The sequence below is a fragment of the Doryrhamphus excisus genome, chromosome 4 (genome assembly GCF_030265055.1).
Source record: "Doryrhamphus excisus isolate RoL2022-K1 chromosome 4, RoL_Dexc_1.0, whole genome shotgun sequence".
In the NCBI taxonomy this organism is placed as follows: Eukaryota; Metazoa; Chordata; class Actinopteri; order Syngnathiformes; family Syngnathidae; genus Doryrhamphus; species Doryrhamphus excisus.
In genome coordinates this window covers 16,967,027-16,991,985 of record NC_080469.1, presented here as the reverse complement: position 1 = coordinate 16,991,985, position 24,959 = coordinate 16,967,027, and the positions used below count along the sequence as shown (strand labels likewise).

At 40.8% G+C, this 24,959-nt stretch overlaps 1 protein-coding gene across 4 annotated transcripts in view; it reads right to left on the bottom strand.

Annotated features, from left to right (window-relative positions):
- Positions 1–2,556: 2,556 nt before the first annotated feature.
- Positions 2,557–24,959, bottom strand: part of fbxl17 (F-box and leucine-rich repeat protein 17) — a 229,279-nt gene continuing 206,876 nt past the window's right edge. For 3 of the 4 annotated variants that reach the window (XM_058071438.1, XM_058071437.1, XM_058071439.1), the window contains one exon: positions 2,557–5,095. In XM_058071438.1, the coding sequence (XP_057927421.1) occupies positions 4,958–5,095 (138 nt within the window). In that variant the 3' untranslated portion in view covers positions 2,557–4,957. Of the gene's footprint in view, positions 5,096–17,012; positions 20,942–24,959 lie in introns of those variants that run through there. The other variant, XM_058071440.1, reaches the window with a different exon arrangement.

Genomic DNA, 24,959 nt, shown 5'->3' with positions numbered 1-24,959 from the left:
ATCCAGTAACGGACCTTGCTTTTTGCCTTGGGAATCTTCCCAAAACTGCTCCCACACAAACTTGGAACAATTGTCCAAATTGTCTTGGGAAGGATGAAGACTGAAGCGGTCTTGGCCAACAACCTGATTAATTAATCCCAAGATTTTTGTCCAAACAGTTTACATAAATCTTTTTTGGGACACACGGCCATGCATCATTCGCCCCTTTTACACTCAAGTTAGGATTCATTTGCTTTTTCCCCGTATTGGGTCATCGTTCCAGCAATATTCCACCTTCGGAGGTTGTAACTGAGACAGGATAGACTTGGGACACCCCTGGTGGAAAATTCCCAGTAGTGCCGGTGGAAAGAACCAATAAACTGCTCAATTACAAATTTGTCTTTGACTACCCGGATGCAAAATCCTATATTTGACGTAAGACGGTAAAGGGACGTATCAGGACCTTCCGTTATTCCGTCCATCCTGCTTTTCGTCAAGACCCATTTTTTGAAAATGTTTGAATACTGGACTCCACTGGTCACTAGGATTGGTTAAAAATAGCATAATAACCGTTTTATAAGGGGCTCCTTGTTGTGTTTTCAGTACACCAGTCTGTGTGAGTGAATGGAAGAAAAGCTCTAACTCGCACAAGCTGTTGGTTTGTTGACTTTCCTATCTGGAAAACAAAGCGTCTTATATTCAGGTTAATGGGATCCTGCCAGCAATGATTTCATCCCCCTAACTCAAAGATGTCCTTGCAGGTCCAACGTAACAACCCCCTGCATGGTCAGTGTCAGTTCTTCCCAGCCCCTCATTAAAAATGGATAACGACCGCATGAATATTTACACAGCTTAATTACAACCTCTCGTTTGCAGCAACCTCACCATGTAGCGTCTTTTCTCCGTTCCAGAGGGCAGTCTCTCAATCCAACGCCTCCTTTCCACCTTGATGAATATTGCAGGAGTCCGAGGAGTGCGAAGCATTGATGGAATCCACCTCAATCAGCAGGGGAATCGATGGCATACACTCACATTTGCAGAGGGGCTAATTGGCGGCATTAAAATTCACCATGCTGCATAATTTACCCCAGAGAGAGAAATGGGGAAATGTGGTGCGGAGGAGATCAGCTCATTTGTAGCCAAGACATTAAAAAGTGGTGTCGTCGTGAAATGAGAAGGCCTTAACCAGATGTAGAGGAGCCAAAGCCAAAGGGCAAATTATTCATGTCTCTGCTTGTCACGGCTAATGAACGGACAAGCCATTGAAAGAGAGCGTTTTTCTCTCTGCAAAAGCGTCTTTAACACTGGGAAACAAAACCTGACTTATATTATCACATAGACTGCCTTTAATGACGCTTAACTTACCTCTATGGCGGACCTAACATGACGCACTGACTGACATGTTGCACAGTACATTTCAAAGCAAAACATGCAAGGCCGTCCTGGAAGCTCCAACTCAGTGAACATGATTGCCCTTCATTCAACATCATTGAAACCCTTTACATCTAAAATCAGACCTTCTGTTATTTACATTTACTTCCTGAGGTTTCAAAGACAAAATTCAAGGTCTGCTATTATGGAAAACTGAGGTTATGGTGTTCTAATGTTTCATTTCCCTCCCTTCTCACAAGAAAAAGACGCTCCGTTTTGAAGTTGGAGGTTGTCATAACGTTACAAGAGTAAAGCATTTTTACAACAAATTTACAACAATTTAAAACAAAACAGGCTTTGCTACACGTCTTAAAATAAAGGACATACTTTTGCCAACAGTCAATTAGCTACATACATGGGGGAAGTTGTCTTGATCGTTTTGATTTTCTTCAGCGAATAGGTTAACCTAGCATGATGTGACTGTTAGCACTGTAGCTAACATACAGAAGCTGCAGTGCTGTTGACGTTTGTCCTTACACTGTTGCATCCAATAGTTGACATATATTACTTTGGATATACAGTTCATATGTAAAATGTGGATAAAGTGCACAATAGCACTTCTTGGTGCCATTTATTCCAAACCAAGTAGGGAAGAAGAACAAAGTAAGAAGCTGAAAACTTACCGCTGTTAATGTTTTTGAAAACCGTGAGTGATGTTCAAACCATGATGCACAACTCTGAAATAACATATTTTGTGACCTTTGATACATATTTAATACATTTTTAAAAATACTACACTATGAGTATTCTAACAGGAATAATCCGGAAAAAAAGCAACATTATGTGGGTGTATATGTTCTGAAACCACATCCACAATCTTTGATCTTAGTTGCAAATAAACATAAATGATTTCTTATATCTGAGGAAGACATGTTTATTTCTAACAATACATAAACTCTGTTCCATTTGTGCAGCACATTCGGTGACCTTTGGCTGTGTGTGTGTTGGCATCCTTATTTACATTTTATCTGCACATATGCAATCCTCTCTGATTGCTAATGTTACCATGTTGACCATCATACTCATTATGGTCTAAAAATGTCATTGAAGTAACGAGTCAGACGAAGGCTTGCAGCCAAGAGCTGTCTCCACTCTTATGAAAAATGAGAGGGAAAAAAGTATATATATACATATATATATTTTTTTTCCCTGCTGTTTTAGATATCCCGTGCCGCCTCAATTTCACGCACGTAGAAAAGAAAGCGAGCCAAAGTTTGAAGTTGTAGTGTTTTATTCATCTTTATGCAAATGCAGTCATTTACGCTTGCCTTAACAAATCAAGAATCAAGTATGTCAACATCTAGCAGAGAGAGGAGAACGTGTGTAGGGGGGATTAGAAAAGAACAAAAACAGACGGTGGGAGCAGCCCCCCCTGTCTGGGAACGTCTACAAATCCTGACAAGGGGAAAATCAACTTTTTACTTGTGTGAAAACGTCTTAAGCCGTATAAAGTCTTGCTGTACTCAAACTACATTGTACTGTACATTGGTATAGTCCAAAAGAAGCTATTGTTCTGAACTGGGTGACTAGTTTGGTGTGGGGGGCGGGGGTGGGGGGGGGGGGGGCTGAAGGCGTCGAAAAGGACCCTGTGCTGGTCTGCACTCGTCTACATGCTGATGGCTCATGATCAACGCTCTGCTACTTCCGACTTCTGCTTCATGTGATCCCTATCACCGAGAAATCCCTCTTTCAACTGCTACAAAGCTAATGTTACAAGTATATGCTCAATATCAATATAAGGTTAAGTAAATCCAAAGTACTACTATATGTATATGGATAGTAATATATCAAGGCATACAATGGGAATATGATAACATAGGAGAAGATACATATCTATTTAGTGTGACTGATTAGGTGGCATTTATCTGCCAAGGCAGGTCTCCTAAGTTGTCGGAAGTAATACTTTATGATCAGATTGGGTCCCAGGTAGGACAGGTCATCTTGACATCTTGACAGGTCAAGACCAGGTAGGTCTTGACCTGAATATGATTATAAAATCATATACAGTAGTTTTGGTCAATGCAGTAGAACCTCTAAGGTTGAAAACATTCTGGAAATATATGCCTCAAATGTAATCTTGTGAGAATATCTGATTTTTTTTAGTCTGGCAGTTTTGTGTGTTTTTGTGATGTCACCACAAGACTGGAAAGAAGAAAAAAGCGATTGCAATAATGGAACTAATTAGTATGTTGTGAGAAAGTGGCACACATGCGTCGTTGGCTACATTATGTCGGCATTAATATAAAATATAGGACAGGATTTGAACTACATTTCCTTGATTCACTAGGAGGGAAAATAAGGACGAATTAATTAATTATGTTTGACAAAGTTTTTTTGTATAAATGTAATATTTATACACATTTTGGGAAACCAAAAGGAAATTAATTTTATGAACTATATGTAGCATATAGGAAATACATTTTACAAATATTATTTATTTTATAAACTATTATTAGTATACACATTTACATATACATATATACATATATATATATATATATATATATATATATATATATATACATTTCTTAAGAATTAACTTCAAAGTTGATGTCATTAATAAGGGTGACAGTTTGACCCTGGAACAGATTATCTGTATTTCCATGATTTCCGGCTAGGACAATCCAAAAAATGGATTGTGTTGTTCGACCTTAGAGGTTCCACTGTAAAGATGTTGGATGATGTTTCAGTGGAGGCATCTTCTTTTTCCAGCAATGTGATGGAAAAAAAAAAAAAACAAGTATTGCTGTCATATCATGCAGATGCTCATTCCAATTTGAGATCTTTTTCAGACGGAGTCACTAAATCAGATGCCAATCTCAATCTAATCATGCACTTTTTAGACAAGTAATCAATGTGGTTTCCTGCTATTCAGTTGCAAAAGGGTGGGGAGAGGGGGTGGACCGCAACTGGAGCCAATCTTGTGTGTGTGTGTGTGTGTGTGTGTGTGTGCCACCAGGACAACATTTAAAAGATCTAAACACACACAGAAATCCACAAATCCCTTAACACAAACCGCACGAGCAAGAAAGTCAAGATAAACATCGCACATTTGTCCTAAGACCCTCCCGGGAGCGTAGAAGACGTTGATATCGTCGCTGTTGCGGTCTTCGACTCCAGTGGGCGTCGCCTAGGAGGAAGTGAACGCCTCAAAGGACTTGTCTGTTGATGTTTGTAGATTGTTCTCTTCGAGACTGCCGTTTTTATCGTTCATCTCTGCATCCAGTTCAGTCTACGAACGTTTGGTATTCTTTCCCTCGCTGTAGCAAATACCACAAGAGCGCAACATCTTGACACCCTCAAGTAAAAAGGAGCAGCGTATTGTAGCTTTTGGGCTGGATGATGATAAATGTACCAGCTTTGGTTGAATTAGAACCTAATGGTAGACTGGTGTTCATATGCATGTTTGAACGGTAAATGAAAAGCAAACTGAACTGAGCTGAAAATGTGCTGCACACGTGTCAATGTTTGTGGTAAAAATGGTCCTTTTGTGAATACATACATAAGTATTTGTGTGTATTTGTGTGTGTGTATAATCCAGCCATAGCTACGAGGCATTGGAAGCGTTGGGGCTCCAGCCCATCTGATAAGCCCTCTCCAGGGTTCTCTTGCAGTCCTGCATCACTGTGCTGAACACGATGTGAGGGTATTGGACCACCAACCTCTCCACTGTCTCTTCGTTCACCTACAAGAACACAGAGTTGAGAGATCAACAACGTACATTAAAATGATCCTCTTGTTATTACAGACTTGTGGACGATACATTTGAGAGTCTTTGTTCCATTTGAGGTTACTTCCTGTCAGAGAAGGTTTTTTCTTGTAGAAGTACTTGCTTATATTGTTAAATAACTGTACAATCAGAAATGAACTACTGTAAATTTTAGTAAATGGCATACTACAGCGTGCACATGTCCATGAGCTCATTGGAACCCATTGGAAATTGCAGGACGTCATTACGCAACATAACTGTCTGACAAACAACACTAAACTCATCACACAGTGACTTAACACTCAACATACTACACTATACCTAATAAATATACAAACATATACCGAAACTAGTTTTAAAAAAAACATGATAAACATAAAAAAACATAAACAACATTTTAAAATGTTCCATAATGCATTGCATTTGAGTAAAATATTTAATCGGAGGGCAAGAAGCATCAAGAATGGGGGATGGCACTGCAATGCTGCCTCTGTCCATCAGAAGCAGCCTGCTGCCCAGAATGAATGTATTGCTCATATGCAATGCATTATGGGAAAACTTTGAAAGAGTTGTTTTTTTTTTTCATTTTAAACTCGTAATAGTGCAGGTCTGTATATTTATCAGGTCTACCTTTTGAGTGTTAAGTTGGTGCGTGATGAGTTTTGTGTTTACCATTAGTCAGACTTATATTGCTATATGCAGTATAATGAATGTTTAAGAGAGTAGTAGAGGCTTTATTATTATTTAGCCTGAGCTCCAATGATATGTTGGAAAGCCTTACTGCTTTTGGGTGTTATTTTCAAAGTTGCTCCTTTGAGGAAGATATTTGTAAAACAAACCCTTGCTGAAATATGAGGGTTGTATTCACTGATTTCAGTTTGTGCCAGTCAGAACATCAGCGAGGGTGAAGAACACTGACAAGCTGACAAAGAGCACAGTCAGTCTAACCCCTGAGACCTCCAGGGGTTAGCCGCAACCCACCCAGAACCAACCCCTGCCCACCCGCGAGCGTGACACTTTCCAGGGGATATGATGTATAAACACTCACACACATGTTCAACACACAGCCATTCATTCTTACACACCTCTTTGCCTCAGTGCACGGTGCCTTTTGTAGTTTCTCGTTTGCTTTGGTTGCTTTTGTTTTCTATCCTTTTTTGATGGGACAAAACTCACTGGAGGAAAGTGTACCGCATACCAAAAAAACCTTAGGTCGCTGATGTCAGCAGGGAATTAACAGACTGACAGGAACAATCACGACTCTGAAGGTCATGTGCTATTATTTCTGTTTATTGTCCTTATGATTACAGGCACTGCGTGTTAAGAATACATAGCAAAAATCGAGACCTGTGTTGGTGCCTTCGATTGTTAACAAGGTTCAGACAGGATTTTTTGGAATCAGCTGCAGTCTATCTATGAATGTATGTCTATATTCGAGGATGTAAAAGTAGTAACTGAAAAAAACATGTTTAAAAAGCTATCATTGGTGTGTGTGTATATATGTATGTGATGTAAGTACATTTACAATCTTGTGTCTTTTACAATATGAAATGGTTTTCATCAAATACGATCGGTTGCTAATCTACATTTAACGTCTCTCTGCAAGCAGACAATTAACCAAATGATTCCGTGTTTTGATTGGGAGACGTTTAGCGCTCGTGTTTGCAATGAACATTAATGAACATTATGTCCTCCCATCAGTTTGACATGTCTATTCTTCAGATGTGTTTTAATTGTAATTAAGCTCTGATTAACAAGTCGGCAAACGGGAAGGACTTGAGTTGTTGGTTTTTTTTTGTTGTTGTTTTTTTTTTAGGACTGTAGTGTAATATTTTACAAAGGCAATCAGGCCTTTGTCATTGGAGTCGCTAATGAGGCTCAGCCAATTGTCAACAGACTAAATGTCTCTTTGCTTGTTGTTCAAATTTCGACCGTTCCAACTCATTTTGGCATTGTTTTCTGTTTCTTTAACTTTAACATCTCTCTGTTACACTGACCTAATATAGACTTTTGCATTTGTGGGATGAAAGTGGCTCCACATCAAAGAAAAGTTCAAGACAGTGTGGTCAGTCATAGCCTGTGCCAAAATCCAAAAGAAGTCATCAAGAAAAGTCCTTAGTGTCATTGTTGAATTGTACTTAACTTGGCTCCTTTGCCAGATTTTTATTACCGTATATTTTTATATTTTTTATATATATATAAAATATATATTTTTTTATATATTTATGGTATTCACCTTGTGGATCAATGTGATCCTGGTTTTAACAAGAACTAGAAAATAATTGGACAGATTGTTCCAAAGGAATACTCGTGACTTTAGACTTTAGAACTGTTATCTTAGGTTGGGTATTATTCAAAATCTCTAAAGCCCTTAGTCACTGAAACAAAACACAGTATATTATTACAAAATCACCTTCCCCCCCTGTGATTTCCCAATGTCACCTGTTACTTTACAATGACAATACAATAGATCATCCTCCATGTAAATAGACATTTGTAAAACCTATTTAAAATGTTATGTCCAAGTGGATTACCATAAAGGGTCCCCTGCATGCGTCTTTGCTTAAAAATGCTATATATTGTTTATAATTGTGTTCTACATTGTTCAATTTTTGAAAGCTGAATAAAGTCACAAAAATGACATTTCCAGTTCATGGCCCCAGCCATGATGAACTCGCAGCTCAGCCTTATTTCCAGTTGTGATGTCATCGAGGTGACATCAAGATTGTTGTCTTGGATCAGTATATTTTTCATCAAAATAGTGGTAGGCATGCCAAAATGTTGCGTTGCTGCTGGATGTTCACAGTATCTGATTGATATTGTTAGTTTGTTTGCGTTTCCAAAAGAAGCAGGTTTAGGACAACAATGGATGAAGCAAGTGCAGAGAACGAGTCACAGATGGGCGCCCAGCTCAATTTATGTTTCACTGATGACTGCTTAGAAGGAACACCAAAGCAATTATTTAGCTGTAATTCTGTATTATTTCGTCACCAGGCAACTTGAAGATGAGAAGCACAGTAATAGTAGCCTCTGGTATATGTCTCTGACTCGGCATTTGGTGCTCCAGTACTGTACATACTCCTTGAAAAGCAGCTGCCAAGTGTGAAGGAGAGACATATGATACAGCAGATTGCTGCTCACTGATGATTCCAATCTTTGAGAGGGATCTGGGAGCAAAGCCACAGCTATCTGGAGTGAGGCATGTACTTATAATATTTTTCCCCTATTTTAACTTCAAAGATGCAGCGCCAAAGATCTAAGAGTGGCGTAATCTGTACCGATAGGTAATGTGCTGCACAACAGAGGGTTGTTGGGACAACAAAATACTGCTCACGGATGTGCTATCTTTTTTTCAAGGTGACCATTTCTGATGTGGCCTCCGCTCACAGTACACATCTCTATTAAGACTTCTCCTATGCAGATACATTCCATCACCGCGTAAAATATACATTTAGCACAAATGCTGGGCGCTGCCCGGGGTAGGCGCTGCAGTAAAATGCATCATAAAGCCGACTAATGCAGCAGTGGTTTACATTTTCAGCGAAGGAAAAGAAGAACAGGGTCGTAAATCGATAATTGGATACACAAACACAAAGCGGAATATCATATTAGCCAGCTGTGCTCCAAATGATGAAAGATACAAAGGAAAGGAAGTGGAATTATACTTTTTAGGGTCAAATGGGACAGGCTGTTCACCCAAAAGAAGATGTTTGACTTGCACTACCACTGTGAAAAAGTGACCGCCACCTAAACTGGTTGGGCCGCCGTTAGCAGCAACAACTGCAATCATTGCAATGAGTCTCTTAAAGCGCTGAGGAGGAATTTTGACCCTCAGACCTTTGCAGAATTTTTGTATTTCAGCATGATGTGCCTTTAAGGTCATGCCACAGCCTCTCTATAAGATTCTGGTCAGGACTTTGACTAAGCCACTCCATAGCCATTCAGAGGTGGACCTGCTGGCGTGTTTTGGATCACTCTACCACTGAACCTAGAACCCAACTTAGTAACGAACAGATAGAGGGCCATTCTGGATTTTTGAGAGAATTCATGGTTCCATTCATCACAAGTCATCCAGGGCCTGATGCAGCAAGACAGTTCAAGACCATCACACTACCACCACAATATTTTACTGTCAGTATGATGTTCTTTTTCTGAAATGTTATGCACCTTCCAAAAAGCTCAACTTTTGAGGCCTACAGTTCTTTAGGTTTTGTTCGATGTTTTCACCATTTGTGGATCATGGCTCTCACGGTGGTTCACTAGAGTCACGAGGGTTGTGGGGGGTGCTGGAGCCTATCACAGCTGTCTTCGGGCGAGAGGCGGGGTACACCCTGGACTGGTCACCAGCCAATCACAGGGCACATATAGACAAACAACCATTCACACTCACATTCATACCTATGGACAATTTGGAGTCGCCAATTAACCTAGCATGTTTTTGGAATATGGTACCCGGAGAAAACCCACGCATGCACAGGGAGAACATGCAAACTCCACACAGAGATGGCCGAGGGTGGGATTGAACTCGGGTCTCCTAGCTGTGAGGTCTGCACGCTAACCACTCATCCGCCGTGCAGCCCCAATATTTAAATGTATTGATCTGAAACATTTTAGTGTGACAAACACGCAAACAAATCAGAAATCAGGAACATGTTTCCACACCACGTTATGTGGTCCTTATTTGGTAGCGATCTGAATATTTATTTCCCCAAAGCGTCTCTTTAAAAAAGCCCTAGAAATGGCCACAATGACCTCCAAATGGATACTACAGACAGGCTAGGAGTGCTCAGAGTTTGAATGTGGGCATTACATGTTTCAGGTGCACAACACTGAATGATAATTAATATCAAAGGATGATCATATGGAGGTTTATACTGTTATTAATTTTTCTGTGTTTTCTGTGAACAGCTTTATTGGTCGTTTGCAATATTGCATGAGGCTGTGGTAAACCACATAGCATGTATCTACGGAGAAACATTCAAGCACAAATTGAACTATTCTAAATGGTTATTTTATTATGACAACAAAAATATGCCCATGCAGTAGAAACAGCTGTGCAGTTGCTATTCATATTGACGTACTATAACCGAGTTATTGCTCCTCGCTGCAAAATGTGCTTTTACGCTAGAATCTTCTTAGTAGACAATAATGTTTTCCACTAAATGAAATCCCTTGCAGCAACAGAGAAGACAGCCTCATTTGCTAAAGTACTCAAGGCAACTTGTAAGTAGAACAATTACACCCGTCATAGGTTTCTGTGGTAGGTCAAGAGGTTAACCACAAGCTCAGACCACATGCAGGGATCACAGTTTGGATGCCACCTTGGTGTCAAGGCCTCTGGTTGTACTGAATGGTTTCAATTAGTCCATTCACTTTAGCGGATCCTGTATTATAACAGTATGATGTCTGATATGGAAGACTGAACACAAACAGGCAGATATTTGTATGTATGTACTTTGGAGATATTCCTTCAAATTTTACAGGCTCCCAAAAGCTGTTATCATGCAAAGAAACTCAAAATCTCATTAATATCAATATCTCATAGATATTAAAAGTATCAATCATAACAAAACACTGGAATAAATAGAATTGTGCGCTATGAAGGTCACACTTCCACTCCACTCCACTAATCTAGTTTCCTGTCGTGTCTCCGCTGTTTATCTAATACGTAGCAGGTCTAGACTGTGCTGTTAAAGTGATTATATGTCAGCTCATGTTAGATATTCATACGACTGCTTCTGGTTTGTTATGCTATGATGATCTGAAATGTGAAGTGTGCCAGTCCCAGCACGCCACACCAATCGGATGGTCTCATCTTAGAAACATTTAGAAACCATCCAGTGACAGTAACACTGTTGTTATAGTACTTTTTACTTTTATTTGTTTCAGCACGGTGGATGAGTGGTTAGCGCGCAATTCCACCCTTGGCCATCTCTGTGTGCCTCTGCCTAGGCCAATGCACAGAGAGCATCTGTCAACCAGTAAATACATTTGGAGGGGGGGTAAATGTTTACAAATCCTGTTTAAGGAGCAGATTGTGCATCAGGTCTTTGTATGCAACAAAGCCTTAAATGTGTCAGATTTACAACTTTCTTTAAAAGCACTAAGAGGAAAAGCCTCGGTTGTAGGATTTTCAAATCAGAGGCCGGACATATGAAGAAATGGTTCGTGAGCAAAGAAGACGGTTGGATGGGGAAAAATGAAACCAGAGGATTTCAATATTGCCAAAAGAGGTTGTAAGAAACTTAGGAATGTTTTGTATGCCAACTATGTGTTAACTCAGAGGCTTAAGAAAGAGACTGCTCTCTTTTTGGTCTCCATTTGTCTTGGAAAATTGGGTGACCCTTGCAAGAATCTGGAATTCTCAATGGACAAGCAGAATCTGGTACCACTCATACATTCTGAGTCCTGCACAATATCAGACAGTAACAGAACCACATAGCGGTTCATGTGCTCGAGCCACAACAGGGACTCAGCTGACTGGGGTCAAAGACTAAGGGTTTGGAGGCTAGCTTTGCAAACCTTGTACTCCATCACAGGAGACCAAGGTAACAAAAGGAATGTGGATCAAGTCCAATCCTTTGCTCTGCGTTGGTCTTTACATGCTATAAACTCTCCCGGATTAAGACAATTTAAACCGTAGAGGTGTGTATTGAAGACTTTTAACGGGTCTAATGCATTATTGATTTATTGTTTCTGCTTAAACACAGACACATGATCATCTTCCAAAATGTAGGACAGCTGTAAAAAAAAAAAAAAAAAAAAAAACAGGCAGTGAAGTGGACATGTACTCTGACCAGTAGAAACATGACTGCCATAACTCCTCAGCAAGGCACATGTCATCTTGGTCTTGTTATGTGGGAAAACTGCCAAGTGGGCCCGTCTCCCAAAGAAGGAGAGCATGCTCAATGTACATGTTGGAATTCACGCCACAGCTCCCCGATGCCAAGAAGCACTCATGCAGCCATGCAGCCCATGCAGCATGACACAACCACCCCTGCTTGATTGTAGTCAATTATCTTACTATGCATTTTTGTTGCCAGATAGTCAGTGGATCTGGATGTACACTGCAATACAAGTTGTTCACAGATTACTCTCAGGCAGGGGTGGGCAACCTACGTCCCAGGGGCCACATGCAGCCCACCAAGTGCTTGAATCCGGCCCGCCAGTTGCTTTCAACTTTTAACATACAAACTGGCAACATGACTTGCAAGTGGGATGATTTATTTAGGAAAAAAAAAAACAACAAAAAAACTGGAAAATTAAATTACATAGTTTGATGTGGTCTGATGTTTAAAGTGAGAACATACAGCTGATAGTACAGTAAACCTCGGATATATCGGACTCGGATATATCGGAAATTCGCTCACAACGGACAGATAAAAAAGAACCGATTTTTCTGTAATGCATTTCCAATAAAAACTCATTGCATATATCAGATTTTTTATAACGGATTTCGCCTATTTCGGACAAAATCTCCAGTCCCGTTCCAATGCATTTCCATTAAATTTCCCTCGCATATATCGGATGGCCGCATCGTTATGCTAATCTTGTTGATGTCACTGGTTATTGTCTTTCTCCTGGCTCCAGATTTAGGACAAATATAAAAGTGAGTGACGTCAATAATACTAGCACAGCAGTAAATGAGATCTTAACCTCACTATTGGAAATAACGTAGGCCTGACAGGGCCTAGCTTAATTAACAATTTGTTATGCTCGGAGTCCAATAAAGTTAAATTCTCATTACCTTACGTCTCTTTTCATTGCCCAGTCCAGGTACATTGGAAACATAGTCAAGGAAGTGCCTTTTTATAACTGATAAAATCCGATTTACGCATATACCGGATATAAATCCGATATATGCGTAAAACGGACATTTTCCGGTATACGCATATAACGGATTTCGCTTATATCGGACAAAACCAGTGGGAACAATTGAATCCGATATATCCGAGGTTTACTGTATAACACTTTTACAGATCAAATTTGACAAATAATTCAAGGAAAATTATAAGCATAAAATAGTGTGTGTGTGTGTGTGTGTTAAATATATGTTCTGGTCACCTGGACAATTTTGTTAACTCAATGCGGCCCACGAGTCTAAATATTTGCCCACCCCTGCTCTAACGTATATGGGAGTTTCATTTTCACAGTATTGTCCCTCGAGAAGATATGGTAATGGTTTTATTTCATTTGAACATGCATCAGATTACAATTGAGTGCATCCCATAATCAGTTCACAGTTCCACATGTCCAAAAGGAGTTGGAAGAAGCAAAGCTTATTAAATCCTACCCCTCCATCTGGTACTTTTACAATCAGAAACTGTTACATTTGTTCACTTCCTGCTATCCTAATGTGGTTTAAGTTTTTTTTTGTTATTTTTTTGTCACGTACCGAAGTACGAGGTGATATGACCATACAATAAACATAATGGGTACCATAGTAACTGTCAATATAGTGATCTATATAGTGATATATAGTGACATCATGTATAGCATTATACAGTAATAAAATGTTTGCCGAAATGTGGGAAAAAAAGTGAACCTTATTGTCCTGCAAGTAAAAAGTAAAATAGAAGTACATTTTCCACATTTTCCACATGTGTTTATGATGTCATGTATGATATGAGGTCGTGATATGTCCATTTGGCTTCCATTAACCCGAAACCAACCATTTGATTGCTGTCAGATCCTATTTATACACACGCATGTTGACTTTGGGTTGGTTTCGCCCGAGACTTCTTTCAAACGGGTTCAACATTTCATAACAAGTTAGTACTCATGATTATGCTTTAATACATGTGGACATATTCAATTGTTGTACTATAGGTTGTTGGAAACACTGAGAAGGTGTGGTGTCACGGTGAGAGTCCCCGGGTTTCCTTACACGCTGTGGTGATTGGTAGTACAACAAGGTCATAACCAGCCAGCTGAACGCTTTGTAAACTAAGACGGAACATAACATGGCGCTCCATGAGCCAAATCCCAAGGAGGCTTAGTGAGGTCGCACACAGGCGGAATTTCTTAAAAAGATCATCAACAACAGAGCTACTGTTTAATTTTTACCTCGCAGGACCGGCTCCTTCTCCCGAGTAAATAAAGAACAAGGACGGATCGACCCTTGCTTTACAAAGAGACGCCGTGATAAAAAATTCATGGTGTCTCTTTAGAGGGACGGGAGCTTTGATTAGATTGGACCAGTCAAAGTTAAAACAAGGTGGGGTGCAATCATTATTGTGTCAATATTATGAGATGAATTGTGGATGATCAAACCACAGCAAATCCATCACAATATTCATAATGCTTTGTGTTGTGAATTTGAGCTTTTATGGTTTAACGGTTTAGATTATTTTGGACATGCTTAACAAAGTAGTACATCACAAAATTCAACATGTCCGAAAATAAGTAGGAGGTAGCAGATCTTATTTTATTTATGCCAAGTGAAGTTAATGACGCAGATCTATGATCATCTGATAAGTGAAGCGTGTCAGTCCTAGCACATCACACCAATTGGATGGTCTCATAACACTCTAACACTGTTGTTATTGTACCTTTTACTACCTTTTATCTACCTGAGCCAACCTGTTGGGGATGGAATGTATAAAAAAAAATTTGCAATTGGATGAAGACATTTGCCTTGTCAGTTTTGTGGCAACGTCTAAACACACCCTTATCCTCCTGCTAGTAAACAGTAAAATAAAAGTACATTTTCCACATGTGTCTATGATGTCATGTATGATATGAGGTCATGATATGTCCATTTGGCTTCCATTAACCCAACAATGTGCAATAGTCAAGTGAATTGTTAGCGGTTAGCAACTAGGCCTCACAGCTTGGATACCAGAGTTCAATTCCACCCTCGGCCATCTCTGTGTGGAGTTTGCATGTTGTCCCCGTGCATGCGTGGGTTTTCTCCGGGTACTCCGGGTTCCTCCCACATTCCAAAAACATGCTAGGTTAATTGGCGACTCCAAATTGTCCATAGGTATGAATGTGAGTGTGAATGATTGTTTGTTTATATGTGCCCTGTGATTGGCTGGCAACAAGTCCAGGGTGTACCCCGCCTCTTGCCCGAAGACAGCTGGGATAGGCTCCAGCACCCCCGCAACCCTCGTGAGGATAAGCGATAGAAAATGAATGAATGAATGAATAGTACAGGATATGATCAAAAATAAAATTCTAACAACTACAGATGTATACATAAAAACATGTGTCATCAAATGAGTCAGAGGTTTTCTTCCAGTTGAGTCACACACATTCCAGTGACCTGGAGAAATGCCGCAGCGACACTGGGAAAAGTGTCTCAAAAGTTGTTAGCAAACAAAAATACCAATGAAATAATAATAATAAATAATGAATAGTAAAATTGTAATAATAATAGTAGTAACTGACAAACATTGTGGTTCTCAGCATTCTTCGTCCTCCTGAGGTTAAATTGCCCCTTTTTTGAAATGCTAGCCAAGCAGTCCTAGGCCATAGTATAACTTTTTTTTTTTGCACATGACTTTTTTCCTCAAGACAACCATGTATAATGCAAGGAGTCAAACAAAATCTGACAAGCTGCCTGAAAAGTTTCTCGAAGCCCCCCTGGATGTATGAAATATGTACGGACACAGTTTCCAGAGAGGGGGGCTGGAATGGTCATTAGCATTAGAAAGCTAATTCATCACCAACACAGCCAGACGCTACACGAGAGGGCTACGGTTGCCTGCTGCCTCTCGTCTGAAGGAAGGTAAACCTACTGTCCAGAGTCATAACTAAATCGGCCAGAATCCTGACCACACTGAGCCGCGTCTCCTCTCTGAGATTATGCTGGTCTCCGTGGAGATGAGAACATAGCATTGGAAGGAGAAGTAAATGAGGTGCCAGAGGAGGAACAAGCTTAATGAATGAATAAATGATGTAGGAAGCCCAAAAATCCCAACAACCTTGACTGTCCTTGTGTGGAATGGGAGGAGGATGTTAAGTTCACCATGTGTCTGGTCTCTTTTACTTGAAGGGCAATTTTCAGAGTCCCTGTGAACTCGTTTCACTTTTATTTCACCCTCCCTGCGCTTGCCCTTTAGAAAAAAGATGAATGGATGATCAGGAGGAGGCTTCAGTTAAGACCGACGATCGATACAGCTCCTCTGTGCGGGATGGAACCCGAAGATTACGCTGAAAATCACAAATAGCAAATGACTGCTTCAAACTGTGAACATTAAAAAAAAAAACAGGAGGCCATCTTCCGTATTGGCGACTTTTGCTTTAATTCCCATCGTTTCACAAGGCCTAATACACCACACCCCTGCTGTTCACAATAACAACACTCATCAAAGAAAGTTGGGCCAAACTCTCATTTCCTAAACGAGAGTTGAAATGGCTTCTAACTCTTCACAATGCTTCATCTTTGTTTTGCTCACTCCAAACCTCCGGGCCCTGAACAATTAGGTTCTTGTTTATGCCTGCAAATTGCTACGCCGCGCCTATCTGTGCGCGGTCCCTGGCAGCTGGATGCTCCACCGGAACGACCGTATTGATTGGGATGTCTGCTCTTTTAACAAGGTCTGTCTGGTGGAGGGGGGGCATACGGTCATACCTGTTCCCAAAACACTGCTCCGCCTTTGTTCAGGTAATGGCGGCATGCTTCCAAACTGCTTACGCAAAACACTTCAGGGGCAAGAGTCAGCGTATACTGGATTGTTTCCTTTTACTTCATTTGGCTTTCTCTTGATTTCTGTCATTCCCCCCAAGACCAGTCCTCATTTTACTTTGTTTCGCTCTCCTTCATCACACCCATTAAGGTGACAACTCTTAGCATCTCCACCAGTCGTCCCTGATGGGCCCACCAGCAGTCAGTGTCATTATTTCACTGGTCCGCATTCATGCTGACTTTGTGAGTTTGCTGCTCCCTTCTCTGTTCCCCAACCCGGGCTGCCCATTTGTTTTCACTCTAATGAAGTAGTGGAAAGAGGGAGAGGGGGGGCGGGGGGACCCTACAGGCGAGGGAGAGTGTTAAAAGAATGAGGGGGAACAGAGAAGCGAAAGCTGACAAGCGAAAGAACAGAGGAGAAGCAGCAGAAGATGATCTGGGAAAAAAATAAGTACATATATAGTATATGCAAGCTGCAAAAACATTCCACCAAGGCTGAATAGAGATCAAAATCCCCAAAGTGATACATCACCAAACAATGAAGGCTGCAAATGTTCTCAGGGTCAGACAGAAGATCTGCTACGGCAAACAGGAACTAAAAAAAAATCATTTTTGACCTTTGCAGGATCAGAAGGTGGGATTGAGGATCATGTTACTGGAACAGCCGCTGTTTGATTTACTCGCATTTAAACACGTTTTCCGTTAAGAAGCAATCTAAAAGCGAGCTGCGCTGAACAGAGAACTTAATGCAAGTATACAGTTTGAAGCAAATGCTCCACCTATATCCTAAGTGGGATTGGGCATGCGAACTGGGACTAACATTAGCCACATAAACATGGTCCCAAATATCGGATTCGGTTTATTTGCTCAAACGGAAAGAATTTAACCTTTGTGTTAAGGATCGACCGATACATCGGCCGGCCAATATTTGCGTTCTTTACTTGACTCGGTATCAGCTGATACGCGCGTGGGTTCGCCATTGTATTTTTCCGCCGCATGATTAACAGACCCTAAAGGTCTCTAAAGGTCTTTAGCGTGCACAACACGAACTTCAATGATGAGAGAAATGTTTTATATATCGTACTAAATTGTGTCAGTGTGATGTGTTTGTGTGTGGAGGCGGAGGAGCAGTCATCACGTTGATGCTAGATAAAACTTAAACTACGACAGAGATGTTTTGCACATGGTTGAATATTTATTCCTTTTAAAGTTGATAATGCCGTTTAAATGTGTGTTTAAGAAAGATGAATCCTACTGTGTTCAGTGTTTACATTTCAATAAAGTTTGTTTAATCTTGAGACCTGTAATATTTGTTAGCATTGATATTTTTCATGTAAATTGAGGGAGCAAAAGCTGTATCGGCCTAAGCAAAATCGGCCATCGGCTAAGGGTGACGGGAAAAAAATTGGTATCGGCATCAGCCCGAAAAAAACCCATGTCGGTCGATCCCTATTTGTATACACCTCATTCCAAAAGAAAAGTGCAAATGCGAATGAACATATAATCGGATTCCCAGGGGTGGAATATTCCTTTCCCGAATCCGATTGAGGTATCTTGTACCCGCTCAAACGGAAAGTTGTCAGGGTGCGTTCTTCTTCTGTTGTTTATTGGCGGTTGGCAAGCAGCTTTTGTGTGCATTACCGCCATCTGTGGAACAGAATCTAAACCCTTCTATACTTTATTCACAAGTCCAGTTTTTCTTTAAAAAGAAAATACATATCTATATAAAACATGTCCCAAGTTTAATGATAAAATATTAGCAAGATTGAATTTGATCTTTTCCTGTTTAAATTTATCCCGGTTGTCTTCTTTCAACACATGCTCAGATATGACGTAACACGCAGCTTGAGATGCTCTTCAGTTTTAAAAATGGAGGTGAGCAATCGGCACTGGACTGCTGCTGAAAGTTTGTTTTTTGATCCAAACTAAATTTCAAGACTGGACGAACGAAAAACTGGCAATACGGAGTTATTCCAACAAGTGAAAGAAAAACTCGGGGAAGTCGGTATCACGTGATGTTGATGTTTACGCTTTACTGTGCATGCCCCATTGACTATTCTGTTTGATTATAGCGGCGCATGTAGACACGCGATTGGAATATTCCTTTCCATGTATTCCATTGTTTTCAGATAAGTCATTCGGAAAGATTCCATTCGGAAAGAGGAAAAACTCCTCATGTAAACGTGGCTATTCTCAATTTCTCATGATCGCTTTGTTTTTATTTCGATTCCTAGTTTCAATGCCCACTTCACCAACTGGATCACCAACAAAGAAGCCAGGCGAGCACCAACGTCATAAAAATGAGCGGTCGGCTCAGTGCAACCTTTGCAAACACAATGATATCATCCAAAGGAGGGCGACAACCAACATGACCTCTGGATTTATGTCTTTCATAAGCAACGACGGACTTCCTCTGAGCAGTCAGAATCTGCAAAGTCAAACACAAAATGATGTCTATCTCGTGCCAATGTTATAAAGGATTTCAGCATGCTCGCCGACATTGTGGATGTTCGCTATAAATAACGGACAGCAGCTACGGCAACAGACATGAAAGTCATAAATATCATTAAAACAAAAATCACGAGCACGTTCAGATATTTCATCCCAAAAGAAGTCTGGTAAGCTCCCTCATTTAAACCATGCAAAATTTTATGATCTTGCCTCTTAAAAGCATTGGAATTCAAACGATGCCCAACACTAATCCTAAAGCGTATCCATTTGGCGAGTATCCATGATTCCGATTTGGGCTCCTGAGGCTGAATTCCCAAGGAGCTTGGTAAAATATGACCATGGATTTCACCAAAAAACACTTTTATTCCAACACGGTTAGCTTCTTGTTCCTGTTTGGGCATTGGTCAAATCTTGCATTAGCGGATGAAACCTGTTATTTTGTCGGGGACCCCCTACCATTCCGTGTGTCGATTAAGGGAGCTCTGCATCTGGCCCAAAATGATTATAGCTCGATGGTCAGTGGATATGAACAGTCTCTGGTGCCAGGTTGTTCCCATTTTATCATCACTCCAATCCTAATGCTGCTGGCAAAAGCCCACGCTGTCCTCAGTGTCTATCACATCCTTCTGACATTTTATTTGGAACTCCCATTGTATACGATTTATTGATTTACCTCGCAAAGCAGCAGGATTAGCAGTAACAAAGGTGTATAATCTGGCAAATCCATCATGCCGAGCTTCAACTGATATGATTATGGCAGGGAAGAAACAAATGGCAGCTACCGAGGTGGATGACATAAGACAACAAATGCAGCACTTTGAACAGCATGGATGTTGCCATATAGCGTATAACGTAAAATAATTCATTCAATTATCTATTTTGCATCAGCCTTTTTTCCGGTAGGTTCTTTTTTTTCGATGTTCATGTGAGTTTAAATCGGGAAAAAGTTCACTTTACAACCTTTGGGGCAAATTGAACTTTCTTTGACCGTGTAGGACCAATTTTGTGCAGGTTCGTTTTATGAGAAAACAATCTTTCAAGGTGCTGTGATATACTGTGAAATATATATTTTTTAAGTCCGATATAAAACAACCAGAGTCGACTTTGAGGAGTGCAATGAAAGGCCGTTTAAAGGACAGGCCTGCACTCGGAGTAACTTGTGTACAAATCAACCTAACGCTGCAAGGTTAGCTACATCGTATAGTATCCAGATGAGCCTTGCATTTGTGATACTTCCACATGTTGATATGATGATGATGATGATGGTGTCTCCCGGTCTGATGAGCTAATGTTGACGCCAACGCAATGGATCCCTCGCCTCAAAGGTATAGCGCAGACACAAAAACACATTGTTCCTGTGTGTTTGTGGAAGTGTGGAAAGATGAATTACGCCCACGGACAAGACCTAGCATTTAACTTTTCTCAGACACACTGACTTATGGCGCACTGAATCAGTTTTCAACACCATTAAGTCCTTTACTTGAAAGACATTCAAAGATTTACAGCTACAAGTACACCAAATTCATTTATTTGATTTTTTTCAGGGTGGATCAATGGCATTCTCTGGCTATGTCAGCGTCTGGCCCTGGGGGAACAAGTGTTATCATCGCAGGCAGGAGGAACATGTCATGTGCATAAGGGTTCCGATTTCAAGGCTCCATTATGACCTGCCTTCAGGGATTCCAGTTTGGGCTCAATAGGCCGGGATTCTCTTGGAGGAGTTGGGTAAAGTACAATCCCTGGAATTCACCAAAGGGAAAAAAAAGCTTTTTACATGAACGAAAAAATGGAGTCACTGAGAATCGTCCTGTTATAATAGTCATATGCAAACAATGGCAATCACAATTTGTTGTGCCAGACACACACAAACACACCGTTTTCAGGGCCCTGTGCTTATGTTTGAATTAAATTGTTCTTATTGCACAGTGAACAAGTGGTTAGTGCGGATGCCACACAACTAGGATACCAGAGTTCGATTCCACCCTTGGTCATCTCTGTGTGGAGTTTGCATGTTCTCCCCGTGCATGCGTGGGTTTTCTCCGGGTACTCCGGTTTCCTCCCACATTCCAAAAACATGCTTGGTTAATTGGCGACTCCAAATTGTCTATAGGTATGAATGTGAGTGTGAATGGTTGTTTGTCTATATGTGCCCTGTGATTGGCTGGCGACCAGTCCAGGGTGTACGCCTCTCTCTCGCCTGAAGAAAGCTGGGATAGGCTCCAGCACCCCCTGCGACCCTTGTGAGGATAAGCGGTAGAAAATGGATGGATGTTATTATTGTTGACTCCTTTTGACTCCTAAAAGAAACTCCCGGGGGTCTTTCCTTTCTGAGGCTGTAGAAGGACAGTAGACAGGGAGCTTAAGGGGGGACTTTCTTGTCAAATATCATGATAAAAATAAAATACAGAGGCCAGACATTTCTGGAGAACCCACTAATGCTTGTTTTGGTTCGGGTTCTGGATTTTCAATGCACAATTATGAACTGCATTCATGTCAAATAACACACATTCTGCTTACTGTGTTTGAGCACGTTAGAAGGAGATTAATCGGATGGACGTGTGGGGGAAAGACAAGCAAAACATAAGAGCCACAGGTCATTCTGCATTAAGACCATATACGGTCAGCTTCTGTGAGAAGACGGACGAATTAGGAACATTTTCTGACAATCAAACAGACTTGTGGCTTGTGCTTGGTCAGAGTGAGAGTCCACATCATTCCGACATTCCGGGGCTGGCTCGCAGCAAAGCGTATACAGTATATACGGAAGCACGTTTGTGTAAACTGTGACGGTTGGAAATCGATCCTTCACACAGCTCCACACCAGGAGCACCAGCTGGATCCTGTTAGCAGTTCCTAAATGAATTCTACACTCTCGACTCACTAGGTCCTGTGACATTCAGCTGGTGCATTAAAATTCCCGGGCCATTTGACAATTCCAAACAAATTGGGGGGGGTAAGGGGGTCGAGGCAAGGAGCTGACTTGGCTTGTCGGCAAGGTTATCGCAAGATTGTATTTGTCTAAGACTGACAGGAAACTCAAGTCCACTTAAGGTGGGAGGGAGAAATCCTGAAGGAGAAGTCGAGACTGCAGGGGCCACCTGAACATTTTGCAAGCTGAAATACTGAAGAGCATTTATTTATCATATATCCTTGCAGCATACACTTCCTGAGAAGAAACCACGGAAAGACAAACTTTAGTTTGGGATTATTTGCAATATTTCCTCAACAGTGTCAACATTGCTCCAGCAGGAAATAACTATGCGTACAAACACTTGCTGCTACAAGTACTGCAAGTGTATATCATCATTTCTTTTCACAGTACTCATGGTCGGTGTGCAGGGTCACCGCTGATGATCCCCTAAGCTACGATGTGTTTGTTTAGACAGTAACGGCTGATTGATAAATATTAAGATGCTTCTTCAAGAGTGGACATGGAGTCACTGCCAAGCGAAGCAAATGTGTGCTGCCCAAACCTTTGGAACCATCAAAAGCCATCACGTCCAATCATATCTGCATCGCATCAAAATCTAAAACCTTCCACATCTAAAGAAGTGTAGCTGTTTTTCCTGGCCTCTCTCCATCCATGTTTAATCATATAATGTAACATTAGAGCTCGCAGGAAATATGAATTTCACTGGAGAGAAACTGCTGGCATCACAAGCTGCTTATTTATGCGTCTACTGCAAGGCTGTAAAAAGGGAAAAGACAAATGGAACGCCTGCATGCAGCAAGGCCTCACTTATTTTAAGCAATCTTGAGTATGGGGGGGGGGGGGGTAAATTGATTTGTTAACATAAATAAGAGACAGTGCGGCTGAGATAAATGTAATGTCACGTAATATGCACATTCCATGAGAACCTTGTGGAATGGAGAGGAACCCAGCAGCTCCTGGGTTTCTTTTCTACCCCCCACCCCCGAGAAGCAAATGAAGTGCCAAGATGAGATTAGGTAGCCTCACGATTGGATCGGACATGCCACTGAATTTCACCACACACAATGGAGTGCGCGACAATAAAATGTGGACTGTTTTCCTACAGTCAGCAACAGCGCACCTTGCTTAAACGGTGTGTAAACTATACAGGAGGGTAGGTCCACTTGCTCTCGACAAGCTCACCTTGACACAAATGTAGCCATATATATTGAGCCAACATGTCTAAGCAACGATGCTGCAACCTAAAAAAAAAACAACAACATTTTTTTAAATAAATATAACACTTGCCTTCAATGTGTAACCTCCTGTAAATATTCACAAAAAAAATATGAAATTGCACTAAATGTAGTAATATTTTGAAAAGTCTGAATAGATATCAAACTTGTCCCGAGTAAGCTGAACATTTTGATGTTGGATTTGTTTGCATTGGTGAAGAAATGGAGGAGTGATTAGCAAGTAAAAAAATGAGGCTGAATAAGAAATATGAAGAAAACAAGGAATAAATAAATGAAAATGGCCGTCGACAACAACATATGTGTGAATGCTTTGCAGAATTGACACAATTAATTAATAATTAATACATCAGGTCATAATTATTTGTTTCCAGATCATATTTAAGGTTGACATTAAATTATAATGTGACCAAATCAGAGGAGGGGTACACCCTGGACTGGTGGCCAGCCAATCACAGGGCACATATAGACAAACAACCATTCACACTCACATTCATACCTATGGACAATTTGGAGTCACCAATTAACCTAGCATGTTTTTGGAATGTGGGAGGAAACCGGAGTACCAGGAGAAAACTTGGTTATTTTTAATCAGACACGCTGACGTTATCAGAGAAAAAAAAAAGAGATTGAAGGATCTCCGGAGAGCAGAATGTGTGGATGCGGGCTGGCGGTGAGCGAGGGAAGAGAGTAGGAGTTAAAGGCAGAGCGAGAGATAATCTCCACCTCACTCGGACTGTGACTCTCACCTATTTGCCTCTTTTATTCACTCTATAACTCTCTAGACTCACTCAAACAACAAACCATGTTTGTTTGTTTGTTTGCCAACAAGAGCGAACACCATTTTCCATTAAAACTCAACATTCTACCGACACTCAAATCTTTTCCCACACAGATCAACCCTCAGTGGTGTTAAAGGCATATTCAGTGTAATGATAAACAGATTTTTAGGATGTGAAAGAGCGGAGAAACTGGGTGAAGAGGGCAAGTGCACACTTAATTAATTTGGTAATTCCAAGCTGGTAATATACCTGACCTTGGAAACTGTCAAACTCTTCTCTCTGCTCAATTCACACTCCATTACTACTCTAATAGCAACCAATTACCGCTTTGCTTAGCTGTGCCATCTCCAAATTCCCCACTCAAGAGCATAGGGAGCCCCATCGTTTATCTTTCCATCCTCCGGGCAACACTATGACTATCCCGGGAAGACAGATAGGTGGATAAATAAGAGCTGAGGAAGCTTAGAAGGAAAAACACGGAGAAATTGTTATTCCACGGCAGATGTAGGTCCTTTCAGAACAGATTTTTGTTATTAGCATGGCTGTAGTTATCGATTGTTGTGTTACGCAGGCAGGAGGGAAGTAAATGAAAATGGAATCTAAGTAATCACCTGCAATGTAATGCAGTTAGTCTTTATTACCCCCAGATAAATATGATAGATACACACATTGCGGCCTGCAATAATGTCAAGTGAACGCACCGCTGAGACCTTACACGTAGGGTCACTGCCATATTCTCATATGTTGAACTTTATTACAGTATAAACATATAAATATGATGCAGTCTTCCTTAACGATCTTTGGGTTGGCA